The sequence below is a fragment of the Bombus pyrosoma genome, linkage group LG14, assembly GCF_014825855.1.
Source record: "Bombus pyrosoma isolate SC7728 linkage group LG14, ASM1482585v1, whole genome shotgun sequence".
Taxonomy (NCBI): Eukaryota; Metazoa; Arthropoda; class Insecta; order Hymenoptera; family Apidae; genus Bombus; species Bombus pyrosoma.
This window is the reverse complement of record NC_057783.1, coordinates 2,107,330-2,129,724: the sequence shown is the minus strand read 5'-3', so window position 1 is coordinate 2,129,724 and position 22,395 is coordinate 2,107,330. Positions and strand designations below refer to the sequence as shown.

Genomic DNA, 22,395 nt, shown 5'->3' with positions numbered 1-22,395 from the left:
TATTATTATCTAAAATGAAACTAATACCATTAATGTTTCATCAATGAAATCAATTTTTTATCCTAATAAAAGAAAACATCTTAAACAGTGAAAAAGTGTACCCTAAATCGAAAAAAATGTTACTACGAAACGCATGGAAAAGAAAAGAAACGTGTGTAATTTATCTTCCTTGAAGCATTAGAATAATATTTTTTAAACTTTACTCACAAGTAAAATAAACTTCTGGTACCTATTTGAGAAAATCAATAACATATTATTAGTTACGTGTTATACGAGTCTTGTACTGCGAAATGGAAAATTTTAAATGTATTAACCTTGGTTAGACAATATGGTTTAAATAATTGAATGAATCGTGTGTCAATTAAATATGAAAATAGAAAACATGTGATTGTAAAATACATAAAAGATCCCTGAAGTGCTAGTAAAGAGAGGAACAAGACAACATAAAGAATCTTGTCTATAAACAAACATTACTGCTCTTCGGTAGCATGTAAGTAGAATGGGGCGCAGCTGTGTAAATTAGTGTAAAACCAAAAAAGAGTAGGGAGATTGCCAATATGCATGGCAGAAACTCAGCCGAAAGTACGCTCCATGAATTACTGCCTCTAGTGGTTAAATAGCAGAACTATACACACATTTCTCCATCGGTGCTTTTGCTGAGAGAAACATGCATAAACACGGCATCGAGGTAAGAGGGAAACAGGTTCGTTTCGAAATATTGTAAACTTGCGAATTGAAATGAATAATAGAATCTTATTTTATAAATAAACAAAGCGTTTAAATCTTTTAAAATAAGGAAGCATTCCTTGGCGGAATATAAAAATAAAAATAGCGGTTTTTTATCAGGAGAACATAACATTAGAGAAACTGACATCAGATTCCCAGGATTTTGGAAATTAAAATTTTTTGTTTCTCAGAGGAATTTCTCGCCAAAATTTGGATGTTTTATTAAGAGAACATAACAGAGAATATGATTAGAGGAGATGACACAATTTTGACAATTTGATGTTATCTCTATTTAGAAAAATTTCCTTCGCTGATAACTGAAATATTTCCCTGCTCACCGTGCGTATGTACGTTTCTTTTACAAAGAGTACTAGAGAAAAAATGTGCGTATAGTTCGACCGTTGGCCGCTAGAGACTCTTATTCCTTGTATCCATTTTTTGGCTGACCTTTTTAACATTGCATCGGCAATAACCCTGCTCATCTCTGATGAAGGACCCCACCCTTATTAGTAATGGATCGAAGCGTATATACTAAAGGTTTGTTCTCAGCAAAATAGGATATCTATTATTGTGTTGTTTGAATTAATTATATATGTGTAACAAAATATTTATCATATTAAAGTTTATGTAATAAATCGTTTTATTTTGTACCATTTTGATTTTATATTTTAAATTACAATTTATGGTAATTTTCTGGAACATAATTTTGACATCATGTATCTATTGTATTAAGGTTTACATTTATTCATGTGTTGTGTCAACAGTAAAGACGCCAATTTCTACAATTATTAAATAACAATTCATAGTGTTTCATACGTAAATAGAAATTAATTAAAGGTGATAAATAGTTAATAGTAATACAGTTTTAAAAGGCAAAGGTCTAAACTACATTAAATAATATATTAAATTACTTTAAGATCATAGTGCCACTCCCTAGCTTATATGGTCAAATATAATATGCTTTTATATGTAATTAAGTTCTTTCAACATTATTCTTCATCAAAACAGCTAATTTCTTTCTTAAATTATTTATATCATTTTTGTCATAATTAATATAAATTATATTAAAGTGAGATGAGAAATGATTAATAATATAAAAATTAATACACATTTTCCTTGATGGTATTTGTATTTATCATAAAAAAAATCAAATATTACAAAAGTCATTTGATTGACAGATATATTATGTTTAATCACTTAATCACTTGTTACATTCGATCTTAAAAAGAATATGTAATGTTTTTATTTATAATATAATATGTAATGTTTTTTTCAGATTACCATTAATTTAATAAATTTATAATCTTCAATTATATTGAAGTAATAATGTATTGTGTATCAGAGATTATAACATACATTCTTATTGTAACAAGTTATACATTTGCACAAAATGTCTTATATGGAGAACAATATCAGTGTCCACAACATTGGATAAAATTTCAAGAATCATGTTACCGTTTCATAAAGAGTCCTATTAGGGACAGACAAGAAGCTAAAAAAAATTGTGAAGCTTACCAAAGTGATCTTATTACAATTAATTCCTTAGAAGAACATGGATTCATATTATATCATTTATTATGGCAAGATCCACAACACCGTAAATGGTATACTGGTATAAAATATCAGAATGGAAATTGGATAAATGAAGCTGATAATACTCAATTATTAAATATGGAAAATGCATTTTTACCTGAACCAGTTGATAATACACTTGGAGGAGATTATTTAGTGTATTCTTATCATAATAATTTACAACGATGGGGACTGGAAAAAGTAACTGGTAGAGATAGGTTCTTATACATTTGTGAAGCACCAATTTCTAATTTGCATAACTTAGTAGATGATGATCGTACATATCAATATGGTATTGAAATTGATAATCCTCGTGAAATCCCCAGAGGACCATATTTTATCAAGCAACCTACTGATAAAGTATTTGATCTGTCAAAAAGAAAAATAAACAGTGATGTTGCACTGAGTTGCTTAGCAGGTGGTTATCCTGCACCAACATATGAATGGTTCAAAGAAGATTATGAGAATGACAGACTCATTGCAACAAAAATAGATCCATTAAATAATAATAGATATACAGTCAGTGGTGGCACTTTAATTATTTATGAACCTGATCAGGTAAATAATATCTTGGACTATAATCATTATATACTAAAAGAAAATATTATTTACACAACACTAATTTATTGTTTTTAGACAGAAGACAGAGGTTCATACCACTGTAAAGCAACCAATAAATTTGGTACAATTATATCTGAAAGCGTGGAATTGTCATTTGGGTATATATTGGAATTTAATTTAAAACGTTCAGAAGAACGTGGAGAACAAAATTGGGGTAAAGTTGTATATTGTGATCCACCACAACATTTTCCAGGAGTCAAATATTATTGGGCACGTGACTATTTCCCCAATTTTGTGGAAGAAGATAAACGTGTTTTTGTTTCTCATGATGGAGCACTTTATTTTTCTGCATTGGAAATGATTGATCGTGGCAATTATTCTTGTAATGTTCAAAGTGTTGCTTCTGATACTGGTCGTAATGGGCCATTTTTCCCTTTGAGGGTTGACCCACATTGTAATTATATTCCTTTAATTGTCTTCATTTTTTCAGTCAGTATTTTATATTTTGATGAATCTCTTTATTTTCAGCCTCCTTCCAACAATTAAAGTTCTCTAATAATTTTCCAAAGGCATTTCCAGATGCTCCAATTGCAGGAGAAGAAGTTAGACTTGAATGTGTTGCATTTGGATAGTAAGTTTAATTGTATCTCAAAATAAATTTACTATATCATCCGGTAATTTAGAATATTTAAGTTAGTAAATTGTTATTATTGTGTGAAATAGTATATAATTTTATTACATAATACATTTTTTAATTTAATACAGCCCAATTCCATCATACAATTGGACAAGAAGAGGTGGATCACTGCCACGTGGATCATACACAACTAGTTATAATCGAGTATTAATAATTCCAAAAGTACATGTTGATGATCAAGGAGAGTACACTTGTAAAGTTTATAATGACAGATCAGAAATTGAAAATTCTGTAAGACTAACTATTCAAGCAGCTCCGAATTTTACAATTCCATTAGTAGATAAACATATGGATAATAGAGGGGAGTTAACTTGGACTTGTGAAGCATTTGGAATACCAGATGTTTCTTATAGTTGGTTTAGAAATGGTGAAATATTAAACATGGGAACACTTCCTTCACAAGATAGAGATCGATATTCTATACAAGATAATGTCTTAAGTATAAAATATTTAGATCCAGAGCGAGATCAAGCTATGTATCAATGTCGTGCAAGAAATCAGTTAAAAACAAAGTATTCATCTGCACAACTTCGAATTTTATGTAAGTTGTTATTTAGATATATAGTTTCAATAGAAATGAAATGTGTGCGTAACTTTTAGAAAGGACTCATTAAAAAATTATTATTTTTAAATATCATTCTGAAATTTTAGCATTAAAACCATCTTTTAAAAAACGGCCTATGGAACCCGAGACTTACGCAGCAGAAAGGGGTAATGTCACAATATTCTGTAATCCTGAAGCTGCACCTAGACCAAAATTTGTCTGGAAGAAAGATGGAAATGTGATTGGTTCTGGTGGTAGACGTAGAATTTTAGAAACTGGTAATCTCATAATTAGCCCAGTATCAAGGGATGATGAAGGTACATACATTTGCACTGCAACAAATCAATATGGAAGCGATGACACTCGTGGACGATTAATAGTATTACGTAAGGCAATATACTTCATTACATACGAGTGTTCATGAAATCGAACGAATAGATTAAATACATACTTGACGAATTTTCAAAATCAATTTTTTCGGAAATAGAGCTCCAAATAAAAAAATGTTACTTTATATTTTAAACTTATATTTGCGTGAAGAATCATCCTCCTTTCTGATAACGGGATTTTACGATTCTATGATTTCACGAACATTCGATACAACTATAGTTTTACAGAATTGTATTTAAGATATCGATTTTTATTAAATCAAAGGTGGTCCACAATTTATTGAAAAGTTACCACAACACATTACAAGTGCTGTGATGCAAAATCAAACACTGCGTTGCATGGGGGAAGTAGTTGATGAAATGCTAGATGTAGCTTATATTTGGAAACATAATGGTTTACGTATCAGAGACGAGGATTTAATAAATAATCCTAGATTGCATATTGACGGAGAAGAACTTAATATAATAAACGCTACATTCGCAGAAGCAGGAGAATATCAATGCATAATTAAAAGTGCAGTAGGCGAAATTTCTAGTAAAACGACAGTTACAATAGAAGGACCACCAGGACCACCTGGTGGTGTACAAGTTGTAAATATTGTAAAAACTTCTACAACTTTACGTTGGACTGATGGTGCTTTTAATGGCAAACCCATTACTATGTATACTGTAAGCGCAAGAACAAACTGGAATCACACATGGTCTAATATCATAGAAAGTATGTATAATAAAATTATTTATGGTTTTTGATCACGTAGATTTTCTCAATAAAAACGTACATAATGTAAATGTTATTTCAGATATAACTGCTGTTGAAGTAGATAGATATAATGGTAGAAAAGAGGCTTATTTGGAGAATGTTTTAAATCCTTATACTACATATGAGTTCTGTGTATCTGCTTTTAATGAATTAGGATACAGTTTACCATCATCACCCTCCCCACAGTACAGCACACCATCTGATAAACCAACAAAAGTTCCATCCAACATAGGCGGAGGAGGAGGTAAAATCGGAGATCTTACAATAACATGGGATCCTTTACCATCATCTGAACAAAATGGTCCAGGAATCTACTACAAAGTTTTTTGGCGTCAAAAGTATCACGAAACCGAGTTTCAGTCATTATCTTTGAAAGACTATGGTAATGCTGGGAGAAGTGTTGTTCAGATACAACAACAATATTATTACACAGAATACGAAGTTAAAGTCCAAGCTGCTAATGCATTAGGTTTTGGACCAATTTCTAATGCAGTTACGATATTTAGTGCTGAAGATATGCCCCAAGTAGCTCCACAGCAAGTTATAGCACATGGCTACAATAGTACTAGCTTAAAAGTTAGTTGGTTGCCAATTGAACAGACACGTGAAAGGATACGGGGCAAATTAATAGGCCATAGAATAAAGTATTGGAAAGAAAGTAATAAAGAGGAAGATGCAGTATATTACTTATCTCGAAGTGCAAGACCTTGGGCTCTTGTAGTTGGTTTGCAACCTGATACTTATTATTATGTTAAAGTCATGGCGTATAATTCTGCTGGAGAGGGCCCTGAAAGTGAGCGATATTTAGAAAGAACTTTCCGTAAAGCACCGCAAAAACCACCATCTTCTGTCAATGTATATGGAGTAAATCCTTCAACAGTTCGGGTTGTTTGGCGTTATGTACAACCAAGTTTAGAAGAAGAACCATTAATAGGCTATAAAATACGTGTTTGGGAGCTAGACCAAGATATGAGCACCGCGAATGATACTATTATACCAGGTGGCTCGAAATTAGAAGCTTATATCACAAATCTCAGCCCTGGAAAGGCATACCATTTACGTGTACTTGCATTTAGCAATGGAGGAGATGGACGAATGTCGAGTCCAACTCATACATTTCAAATGGGCGACGCAGCTGCTTTCAGAAGCAGTGCTGGCAATAAAATCTTGGATGCTACTTTAGGTATATCATTGTTATTATTATTGAGAATTTATGAATACATATAGTATGAGTATAAGATACTTTTGATATATCACAGATTTACTAAACTGTTAGTAAAAAATTGAACGCGAGAGAGAGAGAGATAGGGAGAATACGTATGTGTGTATGCGCGCGCGTGTGTACGAAATATTTTTATGAAAAGATAGAAATAGACCAGTATAATTTTCTGTTTTCAAATCATTAATTTGTTGAGAAATATTTTTGCAAATTACGATACTATTATTATTTAATTATTTTCTAACCAGATCTAACATTGCTAGACAATATTAGTCATATCCAAAACTTTTACAAATAACGTAACACATTAAAGTTAAAGAGCTCACTTGAACAAAATACTGTTTATTGTAATATTTAGTAAGTTTTACATTAAATGGACAGTAGATGATTTTCATAAAATATTTATGACATTGGTATGATAATGTTGATATGAATATGAATGTGAAATATAAAGTGAAATCTCAATACTTTTAACAAGTACTCGTTCTTTTAAGAATAAAAGTAATGGAAAGCTTAATGGAAAAGTGGTACAAATACATTTTATTAGAAAATTAAAATAAGTACTAAAAGTACTTAAGTACTAAGCAGAACCATTTTGTAGACAAGGGTGCCTATACGAATCAATGTTATTTTTGCAAAAAAGAAGAGTTCGCCACTTTTCTCTTGAAAATAATTTATTATAAAAATATAACATACATGCTTTTATATAAATTAATATTGTTTTTCTAAATTATTTAGATTTTATGATATTTTAAACAAATGATTTTTTAAGAATTTTTTTATACAAGAAATCATGTTTATCCGTCCATGAATAAATATCCAAATAATGTGTAAATAATAATTATCATATTAATATTTTTTAATATTATATTATTGTATAGACAATAATAAAAATCTTCGTTAAAAAAATCTCATAATGCATAAAAATTTGTTACTTAATTATGTAAAAAGTTTATTATTTGTATAATCCTACTTAACTCGGAAAATTAAAATTATACAAAATAATAAATTTTGGTAGCTATAACTTATTGATGTAAGAATGTTTAATTTGTGAAAATAGGATACATACCTTTTTATACTAATACATTAATAATAAATAAAATCTTATATATGTTTTTTACAAGAAAAATCAGTTTACTCCTTATCCTTTATTAATAAGCGGACTAAAATTAAAATTATGGAGAATATTTTCTATAATTAAAACTATATATGTACATCTTTAAATAAAAAGTATAAGTATAAATTACTAATGATTCTAAAGACTTCGAAATAAAATTCAAATAAAAAAGTTAGAATTATTTTATTTGGTTTATTAAAAAGATAATTAGCTAGTTTAAATTTGATACTTGAATTGATTAATCTGAATATTACAAGTATTACATATATTGCGAGGATTAAAATAATAAAAAGTTTATATTTTATTATTTGAATATCACGTATTTCATTTTTTATAAAATATTTTGGATAGATATTATATATACATACGTATACATATACATACGTAGTAGCAGATAAAGTAGTCTGTTAGTAGATATCAGTTTACTGTCGATACAACAGATTTAGTTTAATAAAAAGGTTATAAGAGATAATTGTAGTTATACTTGGGACAATGTCCATATAGTTTAATTTTAGAAACCGATGATTACTCTTAAGATACAAATGATAACTCCTATTTTGTAAAGAATTGTTGTAAACATATTCTGCAGAGATAAATTGTATCTTGAATTAATGCCGGTGACTGAGAATCGTGAATAGTCTTGAGGATTTCATAAAAAACATTTTTCACTGTTATTTTATAAAGCCATATTTTTAAAGTTAAACATGTTACGATTTACAAATCGAAAGTTATGTCCAAGTCAAGTGTTGAATAAAATTTTAAAATTTAATACTAAACAAACGAGAAGCTTGAATCTACTCGAATATCAGAGTAAGGAACTCCTAAGAGATTGTGGAATTTCTGTGCAAAATTTTGCTATTGTGGATGATCTAACTAAAGCAAATTCTGCTTTACAAAAAATAAGTTGGTATTTTTCCCTATTTCTAATTTACTTGTTTATTTAATTGTCATTTGTATAAAGGTATAATAAATTATTGATACAGATTTGATTATAGCATTTTAATTTATCAAAATTTAATTCTTTATTAGTTCAGTCTTATAACAGTCAATTATTATTAGTCACATAGATATATTTTATACTTTCTGTTTTTAAATGAAGCTGTTGCAATTTGATTTACTTTTATAGGTGCGGATGAGTATGTTATAAAAGCTCAGGTACTAGCTGGTGGTCGTGGGAAAGGATGGTTTGATAATGGTTTCAAAGGGGGTGTACATCTTACAAAAGAGTAAGTGTAGATAGTATGATATATATTACAAAAGTATGTGTATTATTTATTATTGCATATTTTTTAACAGTCATAAAGCTGTCATAGATGTTGTGAAAAATATGTTAGGTCACCGTCTTATTACAAAACAAACTTCAAAAGATGGTGTATTGGTACAAAAAATTATGATAGCAGAATCTGTAAATATTGCACGTGAAACATACATTTGTATTCTTATGGACAGACAACACAATGGTCCTGTATTAATAGCTTCACCAGCAGGTGGTATGGATATAGAAACAGTTGCTGAAAAGAATCCAGAATTAATAAAAACAATACCTCTTGACATATACTATGGCATTGATGATGAGATAGCCAAAGATGTTAGCATATTTCTTGGTTTCGTGGATTCAGAAATACAACAGAAAGCAATATTTGAATTAAAAAGTTTATGGAAACTATTTGTAGATATTGATGCTTTACAAGTTGAAATTAATCCATTGGTTGAAACTACAGATAAGCAAGTTATAGCAGTAGATGCAAAAATAGCATTTGATGATAATGCTGAATTTAGGCAACAAGATTTATTTGCTTTAGAAGACAGTGGTACAAAAGATCCTAGAGAAGCAGATGCATCACGTTTCAATTTGAATTATATTGGTATGGATGGCAACATAGGATGTTTGGGTATGTTTAATAATATGGTAATAATATTTTCTATATTATATATTATATATTACTATATTATATATATATATAAAAGAAAGGAATAATTTTTGAAATAATTATTGTTTAATTTTTAATTCATAAAAATTTATGTAAATTATTTTGAACAGAATATTATTATTCTTCTTAATTAATATAAAATTCAAAATTATATATTATATTTAGTCAATGGTGCTGGTTTGGCAATGGCTACTATGGATATAATTAAATTAAATGGTGGGTCTCCAGCAAATTTTCTGGATGTGGGTGGAAGTGTTAAAGAGGATCAGGTTTATCAAGCATTTAGAATTCTTAGTGAAGGTATGTATGTACTATAATAGATTCGCAGGAAAATCGAAAAATCGAAAAAAATCGAAAAAATTGAAGTTTTCCTGCTTTTTATATATGTAACATAATGGCCTGAATAGATTTCTTAAACTTGTAAATGTGATTTTTGTAATTGTGATTTTATTATGTTTCTTTAAGAAATTTAATTAATGATTTTATCAGATATATTATCTCTGTGAATTATATTCACATATTTTCGAAAAAAATAACATTAAATATTCTGTTTGATATCTCTAGATCCAAAAGTAAAAGCTATTCTTGTAAATGTATTTGGTGGTATTGTAAATTGTGCTACAATAGCAAAAGGAATTATTGCGGCATCTCATAATTTAAAGCTTAAAATTCCATTAGTTGTTAGACTAGAAGGTAATTATTTCCTTATTATTTACTTTGTAATTTTGTTACAGAAGTTATAGAATATTATTTATTTATCTATTTATTTATTTTTATTGATATATGATTTAATAATGTTCACTATGTTTTTAAAATAGGTACTAATGTAACAGAAGCAAAGAAACTTCTTGCAGAGAGCAAGTTATCTATTGTTACAGCAAATGATTTAGATGAGGCTGCAAAAAAGGCAGTTTCTTCAGCAAAAACATAAGTTTGGTAACATTCTTGTGTATTAAGTCTATTAAGACTGGGAATTTTTGCTTCAAGTACATATCTAGATAATATCAACACATCAAAGACTACTTTTTCTATTTCTTTTTAAAAATAATGTCGTTTGTTTTAGTTTATTGCTTGTAAATTATTTAAGTAATCTTTTAATTTGTATCTTTTTTACGTTTTCGTGAAACGAGTGGTTTGTTTTGTCAGTGACTGAATTAAATATTTTATTATTATTAGTACCAAAATATTGTTTTCCCTTCATTATTATATCGTATTCCTTTTGTTATAGGTGTTTTCTCTGTTCTTGTTAATAAATAGTCTTATTAATTAATTTATTAATACCCTTAAACAAGTATTATTAATTTATAATTGCATATATTTTATACATTTTCAATAAATAAATAAATAAATGGAATATATTTATATAGAAGCTTTTAAAATAAGCTAATTTTATATTGTTTTATAATTTTATAAGAATCATTAAACGTGTCTTTTATGATTATAACATATGTAGTTTTTTATATCTCTACTTAAAAATTTGTTATATCTAATAGAAGAATGTTCTTATCGTTAGAAAGAGGACGACTACTCTATAAGTATTTATTAAGTATTGATGATGCCATTAGACTGAATTAAAGTTTGACGGACATTGTAGTAAGAATAGAAGGTTTAAATAAAATGGTAAAGTTTCAATGGACAATAGGAATTGGGAAAAGGGATAGCGAGAGAAACAGACAGATCGGCGTGTGTATATATAGTTTGCTAGCCAGAGTGGGAGGGTTGAAGACGAGGGGATAGCTATTCTCGGAGTTTGTTCGGTACATTTTCCCTCTCTTCCAAATTCGGTGGCGGTAAACGTCAGTAAACCTTTCTAAATCGTATCGAACAGTGCAAAGAGTTTCTTCTCTTTATTACATCGTTCAAATGTAAATTGTGCTTGTGTTTTAATGTATATTAAAGGTGTAAAAGTGTGAATCATATTTGAAAGGGAATTACTAGTGCGAATATATACCTTATTAATAGATCCATTTTATCCTGTAAATAAGGTAGCGTGTAAAGTATTTTTCTAACAATGTTTATCGTTTAGAAAAGAAAAACAGTCGTTAGCTTTTATTCCATACATTTTCTTTTTCTATAATTTTAAGAAATTTTGTCACAATTAAAAAGCTTTTTACATTTACGGGAGAGGATGCATCCTTTATCACGCCAGTGTTTACTTGTTTGCTACATAATTTGATACTTTCAATTAAAACTGATGATTTTGAGATTGCAAATAAGATTCTTATCTATGTGTTTTAATAAACGCTGTTAATCAGTGATTGCATGAATGGCAATTTATGCTTCAGATAATTATATGAAATGATATGCATGCCACGTGAGTGAAACAATTGAGAATTAACATGCGACAAATGCGTACAGTGGTTTTTAAGTTCGTTGACGTTACAAATAGCAAGATAATAGATATTGGAAAGTATAATTTTTTAACGATTGATTCAATTTAAATTACGAAGCAAGATTATGTAGCGTCGTGGTAAACTTTATTTCATACTGTATAATCTACGAATGTGTTATAATAATTTTTTCTTTTCCTGTTCCTCTTGGTTTGTTACTAATCTTTTGTGCAATAATTTTCAATAGCTCGTCACTTACCAACATTTTTCTAAAACTTTACAGAAGCATTTTAGTTAAAAGATTATTAGTACAAGTAAATATCATTAATCAATTTCTAATTTTTATTAATGGGAACTAGTGTCAGTAGAATTTGTCTTATCTAATCGTAGAACAATGATTGTGTTTCTACAGCCACTGTCCATGCACGTTATTTCTCTATTCATTTTAATCTATTCTATTCAGTGAACTTTGATGAAATATGTACTCACATTGTGTACTTTTTAACTTGAACAGTATTTCGCACGATAAAATTTATCTTTTGCACACACACAAGATTAGACCTTGGAAAAAAGACACGTATGTCTACGTACTCTAAAAATACCTTGGCTCTGACTTGCAAGAGGCACATCGTAATTTAGCATGGAATTGATTAATTTCCTATTACACTGATCAGATTACCTATTTGACAATTATCTAGAACCTAATGGCACAACTTCGAAATAATGCCTAACCTCGTATTACGTATGCGTATACAATATACATGTACATATAGTACACTATGCCTATTCTCATAGTATTGACATTAATATTGACATTTTAATTATTTGAAATCCTAATCGTTCTTGTAAGTTACATACTGTTTACAAGTTATGTGTACGCGAGTGTATACTATAGATTTATTTTATAATAAAAGCTTTGCTAGCGATTAAGTAAATGAATCATTGAATTTAGCTTATCTACCTTGAACGGAACTAAAACGAAATTGCAAGATGTTTATAAAATTGCATGTATTTTTACATATGATACATGAGAGAGAGAGAGAGAGAGAGAGAAAGTATAGTTCAATTGGAAGTATTATATTTTACATACAATTCGTTTAAACTATCGATTTAAAAGATGTTAGAGTTTGGAATTTACAAAATTATTTTCTCCATAGCACTTGAAATATTTCTCCATACTTTTCTTACGTTATTTAATACACTAGTAATGTGTCTTTTTATAATCTTTAGTGTTTCATTCTTCTGTCATTCATGTTTAAGGAACTTAACAACGTGTCTTCGTAAAGATGTAGCTGTCCTAGTTGCGTGGGATGTTCTGTGTAAGATTACTCAGAACATTGACCTTCATAAAATATTTCAAGATCATTGAAATCGACGAGATAGATTCCATTTTCACGTGTCTGTAATTTTTTCTCATAGGTAACATAGCGTACGTAAAATATCAAATTCGTACGTTTATGTACGTTTTAATATGGCGATTTCCATCAAAATATTCGTAACAAATTTATCATCTTTTGAAACATCACACGCGTGACAATTAAGTAAATGATTTTATCGATCTAATTAATGTATCTCGTAGATTTCAAATGTTACAAGCAACTATTTTATTTGTCGAAGATCTGTTCTTAACAATTATGCATTCGTCATTTCGCGGCTACACAAACAGGTCCGTCACTAACGTGTGATGAGTCACAGTTACTTAGACATTGAATCACGAGAGTTAAATATGGATCAGGAGTAAGAGTTTTGTTCTTGCTGATAAACATTCAATTCGAATACCAAATACATGCATACAATAAAATCGGCCATTATAAAGAATTATTTATACGTTTTATATCAACACAAAATATGTAATATGCGTCATTTTAATTGCTGAATTTCTTTTAATAACGACAACAGGATAGGGTGGTATAATAATCTCTCGCAATATCATATGCAGTAGTATTTCGGAAGATGTTCGCTTGCCAAATTTCGAAACTTATATGCCATTATTTCTACCACGGTAAAACTAGTCGGAGCGAGCGGTCACCTCATACAGCCGATGAAATATGCATTAGAATCGGGAATTTTGAAGTCGACCACGAACGAGAAAACGAGAAAATTTATTATTTTTCATTATCTCTTGATAATTTGCGACACCTCCAATCAAATGATATTCAGTTTAAAAACAGTTCTCCGTATAGTAAAAAGTGTATATCCACTAGCAGACCTCCTAGATGAAAATATACTGCAATCTAAGAGATTACTCCATTAATTGATCCATTAATCAATGTTGTCATGCAATTATAAATACATATAAGTCTTTAAATCAGGGATCGGAAAAGTTACGGAACCTTTTAATAGGTTCTACTCAAAATATGCATCGTGAAACTTTTTTGGAGAACGCCCTTACGTTATAAGTTCCAATGGGAACAGATATTTTGTTCAGCAATATCAAGAAAGTCCTTATTGTATATCTTATTGAATACCAAATACTATTTAATGAATAGTACTATAATAATATTGGATTATTATTAGAGTTAAATCGATATTCCGAATATGTTATTTATTTGTAATATTTATGTAGATAACTCACAATTCGAGGCTTGTTTGAAAAGAACAGCCAGGATACATGACATTTATATATACAGTATTATCTGTACATTATATGGTAGAACTGCTATGTATTTCTATGTATTTAAGTTGAAAAGTAATGTTACCCGAGCATTATTCTTGACAAGTTCTCTTTTCTGGTCAATACTTATGAAACTATGAATTAATCATGCTATGATTTTCATATCTTCTATTCACTGAGCATATGAATGATATGACGTTACATCGTTAAGTAAAATTCGTGTTTAATGATTTGGTACCTTTGAAATCTTTTTTAATACACGTTCTAAGATAACTCGTTCTCATGAAACTTTCATTCTATAGATTCTTAAGCATCTGTTGCATGAGAACACTTTATAAAAAAGTTTCTAAGGGTAATATTTCTTTCCATAAAGATTCCACAGGAACAGATATTTTCTTAAACGAAACATCAACAGAATTTAAAAAAAAAAAAAAAAAAAAAAGAAAAAAAACGGAAGAAGCTATTTATTTCGATTCCTGCTTTAAATAATACATTCACTATAACCTCGTATTTTGAACGGGATATGTATATCAATTTATTATCATTTTTTTTTTGGCGGTTAAATCACTGACCTAACTCTTGATTGCAAGTCGGCTGAAAAGGAACGTAAGGTCCGCTGCTAAAACTGGAATCGTTTCCGAAAAGGAAGAAGAAGGTGACTATTCCACAAAAGGACTTTGTGTTGTAATACTTACTATATCGGATGTTATCCGCTAGCGACACAATTTCAAGTTTCTTTTTGGTCATTCAGATACAGTTAAATACACATATCTTATACATCTTATATACCTTATATATGTTATATATTATTATCTTTATTATACCATCAGGGTCGAGTTTTACGTATGATAGATATTTCATTGCACGTCAAATTTTATTATTTAATTTTGTAACTTCGACAAGGATAAACTTTAAAATTGCACCGAACGGAAAATTATATACAGTGCAATTGTTATTTAATTGTTAGTTCGCTAACGTGATATAATGTGGAATTAGATAGTAATTCGTATTACGTGGATGAACATCTAATAATAAATTATAACGAATATTTCATTCGGGCTTGTGTCTTTATGGGGATAATTAGCATTTGTATTGATTAAATTTTACAGTGTTCCTGTGCGATATATGGAATGATCTACCACTTCTATTCATCTCAAATATCTTTGTTATTTCAAGTAATAAGCAGAAATATTGCTTACCAAAGTTGCACGGTTGCAAGAATCTCACAACACGGTGGCAATAATTTTTTAACCCCCCGACACAGATGTTGGAAATATGTAGATATCTCCATCATTTCATAACAATTCTCTAGTAGTTTGTAATAAATTATTTTATATTCATTATTCATTAAATTCATTTATTTAAATTGCATATTCATTAAAATAATTCTGATGCGAGTCATTTTTTACAGAATTCTAAAGGAGTTCCTTATAAGGAGATCAAAGGAAATCGAATTTTAAGAAGTACAATTTTGTAGATTAAGATAAAGATATTTTGCGTGTAGGCAATACGAACATTGTTATATTGCATTTATTTTGTCCTAATACTATCTATATAACGCTATAATAATATCTATAATTTAAGATTTGGCTTTTAATTTACATATCTTTTAAATAATATATAACCAGGAACTGAATGATCGAAGTATCGAAGGTTGATTAAAGAATTATCGTGCAAAAGGAAATGTATTACAGATTTTCGAATTTTTACTCTCTTTTTCTCTCTATTATGTGATATAATTGATACGCTATTGTATTTATTCTACCATATACATATTAATTAATAGTAAATTTTATACAATTTAGAATTACTTTCGTATAACTATATATAAACTTGATACTATAAAAATGAAATTGAGATGTTGATAAAAACAGAATGCTTCATTGAAAAGTAAGGCTATGGGTAATGTCGATACTTTTGCTGCTGTAAGTAGTATGTGCATGCATAAGAGAAGATACAGTAAAATGAGAGAAAGTGAGTAAGACATACGGTGTAGAACGTATAGCGAGCTCATCTCGGTTTGAGAGGAGAGGGGAGATTACAGTGAACGGAGCAGCAACGTGTGAACACACACACAAGGTTTTCTACTTTTCTCCCCACCATCGTTCTCACCATTACCAATGTCATCCCGTAGGAGCGAACCGGCCGATAAAATGTGCGAGAACGATAAGTCAGTCAAGTGCGAGAACGCAGAGGAAGAGGACGACGACATGTTCGAACAAGATTTGCTGGAGGATGCCCAGTGGAAACGAACGCAGCAAAACACGTTTACGAGATGGGCAAACGAGAAGCTGAAAACGGTGAACAGACAGATCGATGATTTGGAGTGTGATTTGTCCGACGGTCTTCTACTCATCAGTTTGATCGAGGTGCTCGCGCAGAAGAAGCTTCCGAAGCATAGTCAGAAGCCCGTCTTTAGGTCACAGAAATTGGAAAATGTTTCGGTGGCGTTGAAGTTTTTGGACGACGAGGGAATAAGAATCGTTAATATCGGTGAGTGGCTGACATTCGTATTTTGTTGTCCCATTTAGGCTTCCCTCTGTTCAGCTCTGTTTTCTCCGTTCATATCATTCGTTTGAGTCATTCTTTTCTCTTTCTTCCCTTTCGAACGGAGAGGAAAGAAAGAAAAGAAAAAGAATTAAGAATAAGAAAATGAGATAGATCAAATTAACGAGTACATGTGATACGTAGTTTTCTTTCATTGTATAAATATACATATACAGTGATTCTTACTAGTATACATGGAAAGTATATTTGACAGTACTTTAAATATTATTGTTATGTATATCTCGGTGTAATTAAACGGATGTAATTATCGTTTGTCCTCTTAACAAATTTATTTTGTTCGACGGTAGTATAAATTTTATTCATTTCCCACATTTAATTGTTAATGTTGAATATTACTATATTGAACTATATTGGAGATAGATTTTATACATATTAAACAATATATTATTCATCCGTTGCAAAAATGTGCGGATAGAAATATACAATTACAATCATGATACGAAACAAGATGTAAGTAGGTAGCTATGGTATAGTGAGGTCGTAAAATCGGTTAGGAGTTCAAGTTTACATATCTCGAGGATCGAAACAAATAATTTGAGACATTTTGGAGGGCATAAGGGCTTAGAACCTCGTTCCGGGCCGTACGATGTTGCAGTTATCTAATTTTATGTCATAAAATACCGTGTGAACTGTTTCATTTTGTTTTGATTTTCGAATTGAGACTTCGTCGATATATGTAGGTATCTCGCGTCACATTTGTCAACTTGTATTTCGATCTAAAAATTTCACTTTCGAAAAGCTATTGTAACTGGAAACTCAGTTAGATTCTTAAAAAGAAGTCGTACGTGACCAGCGATTAATTAATAACGTAGAAAAGACGTATCTCCTTACGTGACTGGCGATGAAGTGATAACACGAGAAGAAATATTTTTACGTGATCGCTGGTTTGTTCAGGTTATTACAAAATTTTGTGCGCGTCAAAATATTAATCGACGTAAAATATTAAGAAATACAACAGTTTCATGTTTCGTATATGCTTTTGACACACAGAGAGAATTGTCTTGCAAGAGAAAGTAAAATGGTTTTTATATAAAAGTTTGAACGAGAACAATGTTATTATAGTACACATATTGTTATCGACGAAATTGTAAAGAATATCTCAAGTTCTGTTTAACTCTATCAAATGTCATCATTCTCTTTTTTCTCTGGTGTAACAACGTTTAGCAAAACCAATTGTAAATTAATTTCTAATTGGGGTTATGTTGGGGTTAGGTTAGGGGGGTTCATTTCACGTTAGATAAATATACGTACGTATTTTCTTTGAAATACTTTAAATTATTAATGAACAGAGATAACGTAAAAATATAATTTACATTACTTGTAATATGACTCATTGCAAGGAAGTAAAAAACACTTTCGCGCTTTATGAAGCTGCGCTTCTATTTGACTTAGTTTCTCTAACGGGTGGCTTGACTAGCATTTATACAGAAGTTTCATATGACGGCTGGTTCCATAAGAGAAAGGAAAGTTCACATGAATATTGAAATTTTTCAATGGAAGATTTTTTGTAGAATAAGATATAATAATTAAAATAAAAATAAAATAGAGATAATTTCACGGAATAGTAAAAGATCCTCGAATCGATGATGCTTTATTGAAATATTTCAAAATTTGTAGGATAGGAATATAGCGATAGTTTTGTTACCTGTACCCACTAAATATTTCTGAGAATTGGCAATTATATAAAACGTGCTCCATCCATTCTTTATGATAGTCGTGAATCTTTAATTTCTCTCAAGGACTAATCTCTTCTAAGTATTTATAAGATATAAAAGGATTTGATATATGTAGGTATCAAGCCATACATACTTATTATTATATTCATGTACGTAAATTATTTTATATATCTAAATAATTCTAAAAACTATAAATAGTTTGCTCTTGAAAGTGATTTTGGGAAGCGGGAAGAGGGAGTGAGAGGGAGACATGGAAAGTAGGCGGGAAGGCAGGTAGGTAGGCGCACGATGAGGTGAAGGTCATATTTGCTCAGGTACAAGGGACGTCATCTTTGCTTTCAGTTTGCGTACACCTATGCCAAACTCTTTCTCCCGATAAGATAGCCTTTTCTCAAAATTAAAAAAATTTCGAGAGAAATACTCTTCAATCTTCTTGTCCACGTAATTCATTTTAATTCTAAATCAATTATGTCTTAGTCGTGTGTGTGTATATTTATAAATTATCAACTAAAACTGAAATCAGAAAACAAATCTTTTCGTTCGTTGTAATTGTACAATGTGTTAATTTAGTGGAAACATAACAATAACTGTCACGAGGATAAATGATAATGGCATTCTTTTCCGTCTTATAACTTATCAATACGTTCTTAATTTAAAATACAACTAGTTATCACGGCATGGAATGTTTTACCCGCTTAGCTTCATGTATAATACGCGTTTGTACTGAAGTCATTCGTTCAAATTTATATTTGTCGTAGTGTATCTGCTGTGGCATCATTTTAACTAATTATTTTGTTCATTATGATAATTATCTTTATCGTACGATATTAAAGAAGACAATCTTTTGTTAATGAAACTTCTCATTTACGTTTTTTCATTGCGCTGGATTTCTTCTTTTTATTCTTTTGCTTTACCTACTATAGTAATAGTTTATCTATAACTGTTGCACTTTGCGATGTAGATAAATTTATCACCTACCCTTTACGATGAAGTAGAAAATAGAAACTTGCTCTTTCTAATTACTTGAAAGAATTTTATAAAAATAAGCGAATGAGTAATATTTTTATCACATAAAAGTATTTCCCTGTGCGAGTTTAGAATTTCTTTGTGAAATGAATTTGTATATGTATGAAAGAATTAGCGTACATGCAAGATATTAGTATCATTATCTTATCTTCTATACAAACGTAGAAATTCGTTAAAAAATCCACTGTTTATATGTATTAAGTTGTCGATCACGCTTCTTCTCGAGTGCCCATGACGTTTTCCTCGACCGTATTCCGCGGCGAGTTTAGACGATGACGTCATTGGTGGCTAACCGGTTACGTCATGGATTGAACGCGCATTAGGAGCTCGTGCAAGAGACGATTTCCAAGCATCGCTGACTCCGTCCATTACTTCATCTTACGTCTGTCAAACATAATTGCTACACATGAGTAATTAGACTTTAATTCTAGACTGCTTATAGAAGTTCAGATTTGTATGATCTACAACTGAAGAAATAGGATAAAAGCAGACATTTGTTGTCGTGTACAGTCGTCATGTGAATTTTTGCACATTATCTAAATTTCCTATAAACGCATAAACATCTGATGTCAACTAATTTATAATTATCAAATAATAATGGGAGAACTTGGGAGTTGGATGAAAATTTGGATGTAACACCGAGCCAACAAGTGAATAATGAGAATTGAATTAAACCACAATTGTCGCCACGATTTTTTATATGCTATTTATGATGATCTTCGTGTACTATTTATGTCAACTGAAATCAGTTTTCTTGTGTTATGAAATTTGAGATCGAAGCGAATTCTAAGTGTACTAAGACATATGTGTATAGTACGTTTCTCCATGTTCTACAGTTTATTGGATAGTCCTAACACACTATACACAGATACGAACTACATTTGATATAATTTCTCGAAATATACTTTGTCATTATACCGGATCTGTGTAAATAGCAACCACGTAACACGAGATACTCTATTGTGTATAGTATGAATAGAGAAGTTTCTTTCGAAACAGAAGACTATTGTGTACAAAGCATAATTCTCACGTTTATAATTTGTTCAGTTATATTTGACGATCATTTTCTTGTTTATTTTAATTAGGTCAACGTTTAAATAGACATATTTGTGAAGAGAAAAATGGTATCCCAAGTCCTTTGAACATTCAAATACCAAAATGTTACATTCAAATTTGAAGAATTAGGATTATTTCTTCGTTATACAGTTCATGGTTTTCGTCAATTGCTGTATATCGCATTCGGCGACGTAGAAAATTCTTATCTAATTTTAATCGAACCGACAAGGTTGCGAACGTATTTTCCTGAAAATAAATTTGTCAGATACTCAGGTTACCGCGAAGTTGCCAAAATTGATTAAAGCGAATGCAATTACCGTGATATTGATTCAAATGGTACTCTATAGTTGTCTCATTTCTAATATGAGAAAGAGGATGCAGTCGCCTAAAATATTTTGCACCAGTCATTATCATAATATATAGTCTTCCATTTGCTCCTTTGTTATTTGTACGGCAGCACTGTCGTGCTAAGAATATCAACTCTGATTCGTCCATATTTTTGCTTGTAAAATACATTTATTCGGTGTCAATTGGAAATTGTAATAAACATGTTTACGAGTTGTTTTCTATGTTGGCATTGCAATCAAAATCTAAAGGTTGTAAAGTTTGAAGCGATAAAAATTCATATGACTCATCGCCGAAGATAAAATTAGAGCGTGATTAAAAAAAATTTTGCGAACTGTGTAATCGCGAATATTGATTACGTCTGACAAGCTATTATGACATAGCGTGCACATAATATATATATTTGTGGACATACCAGATGACACAATCCCTTTATAAAAATATTGAAGTTGACGTTGTCTAATCAACGTGGTATATCTTGTAATAAAGTACAGTGAATCATGGCTGACGTGATCTTAAATAAAATAAATAATAGATAATATAAAGTATGAATAATATAAAGTGATATGATAATATAAAGTGAATATAACAAATAACTATTTTTCTTTTAGCTGTACTTCGCATCAAATGCTATTACTTTCTTTCGCAGAACTAGCGTTGATTCATTTTGATGTGTAAGCGTCATTTCTTAGCCATTGTATCACTGTATGGCTATTTCTGGCCGGAAATGTCAGAAATATGTCTACACGTATTTTACCGTATAGATTATCGTTTATTTCTCTTATATAGAAGCAATTTCAATACATAGAAGCAAATGTCTTAAAGAACGAGACAGAATATTTCGTTAATTATCAGGTTACCGACTAATAAACATACATATTTTTTAATATAGAATTCTTTCATTTTTTTACAAAAAATTATTTACAAGTTGAATAGTTTCATCGGTGAATGCTTTATTAAGAAATCAATGTTTTGTTACATACTAATCTCGAAATAGAAAAATAATATGTTAAATTAATCGTAGATTATATTTACACTGATCGTGTGTGTATATAGTGGTATTAGCTACCGTCCCTGACCGTGATAAGAGCTCGGTAGTTTCATTCTTGAGCCAATATTGATATAGAGAATAACTATTTCTTTCTTCTTATCTAACAGACCTATCTTCTCTCTTTTCTCGATTTCAAATTAATCCATAAATGGTATGAAGTTCTATGCCAGTGAAAATGAAATTATAGTCTGTATTTCAAAGATTATTTCTAGT

General features: G+C 30.1%; 3 protein-coding genes across 9 annotated transcripts in view; all 3 read left to right on the top strand.

The window, feature by feature from the left end:
• Positions 1-233: 233 nt before the first annotated feature.
• LOC122575209 (contactin) lies at positions 234-7,577 on the top strand. 3 transcript variants are annotated; one of them, XM_043743854.1, is made up of 8 exons: positions 234-1,263; positions 2,003-2,856; positions 2,935-3,313; positions 3,388-3,490; positions 3,625-4,097; positions 4,208-4,486; positions 4,755-5,207; positions 5,290-7,577. In XM_043743854.1, exons 2-8 carry the CDS (start codon positions 2,053-2,055, stop codon positions 6,474-6,476), a joined length of 3,678 nt encoding a protein of 1,225 aa, XP_043599789.1. In that variant the 5' UTR covers positions 234-1,263; positions 2,003-2,052; the 3' UTR covers positions 6,477-7,577. The 3 variants fall into 3 exon arrangements, with proteins under 3 accessions (XP_043599789.1, XP_043599791.1, XP_043599790.1); XM_043743856.1 differs by lacking the exon at positions 234-1,263 and adding an exon at positions 1,293-1,411; XM_043743855.1 differs by lacking the exon at positions 234-1,263 and adding an exon at positions 1,429-1,563.
• Positions 7,578-8,009: 432 nt separating this feature from the next.
• Positions 8,010-10,745, top strand: LOC122575248 (succinate--CoA ligase [GDP-forming] subunit beta, mitochondrial). Its single transcript, XM_043743951.1, has 6 exons — positions 8,010-8,488; positions 8,712-8,811; positions 8,882-9,477; positions 9,682-9,816; positions 10,081-10,209; positions 10,335-10,745. The coding sequence occupies exons 1-6, from the start codon at positions 8,290-8,292 to the stop codon at positions 10,445-10,447; spliced, it is 1,272 nt and encodes a 423-aa protein (XP_043599886.1). The 5' UTR covers positions 8,010-8,289; the 3' UTR covers positions 10,448-10,745.
• A 589-nt stretch (positions 10,746-11,334) lies between these two features.
• LOC122575102 (filamin-A) overlaps positions 11,335-22,395 on the top strand; it is a 52,542-nt gene continuing 41,481 nt past the window's right edge. For 3 of the 5 annotated variants that reach the window (XM_043743556.1, XM_043743553.1, XM_043743555.1), the window contains exon 1: positions 16,595-16,953. In XM_043743556.1, the coding sequence (XP_043599491.1) occupies positions 16,614-16,953 (340 nt within the window). In that variant the 5' untranslated portion in view covers positions 16,595-16,613. Of the gene's footprint in view, positions 11,502-16,594; positions 16,954-22,395 lie in introns of those variants that run through there. The other 2 variants (XM_043743554.1, XM_043743552.1) reach the window with 2 other exon arrangements.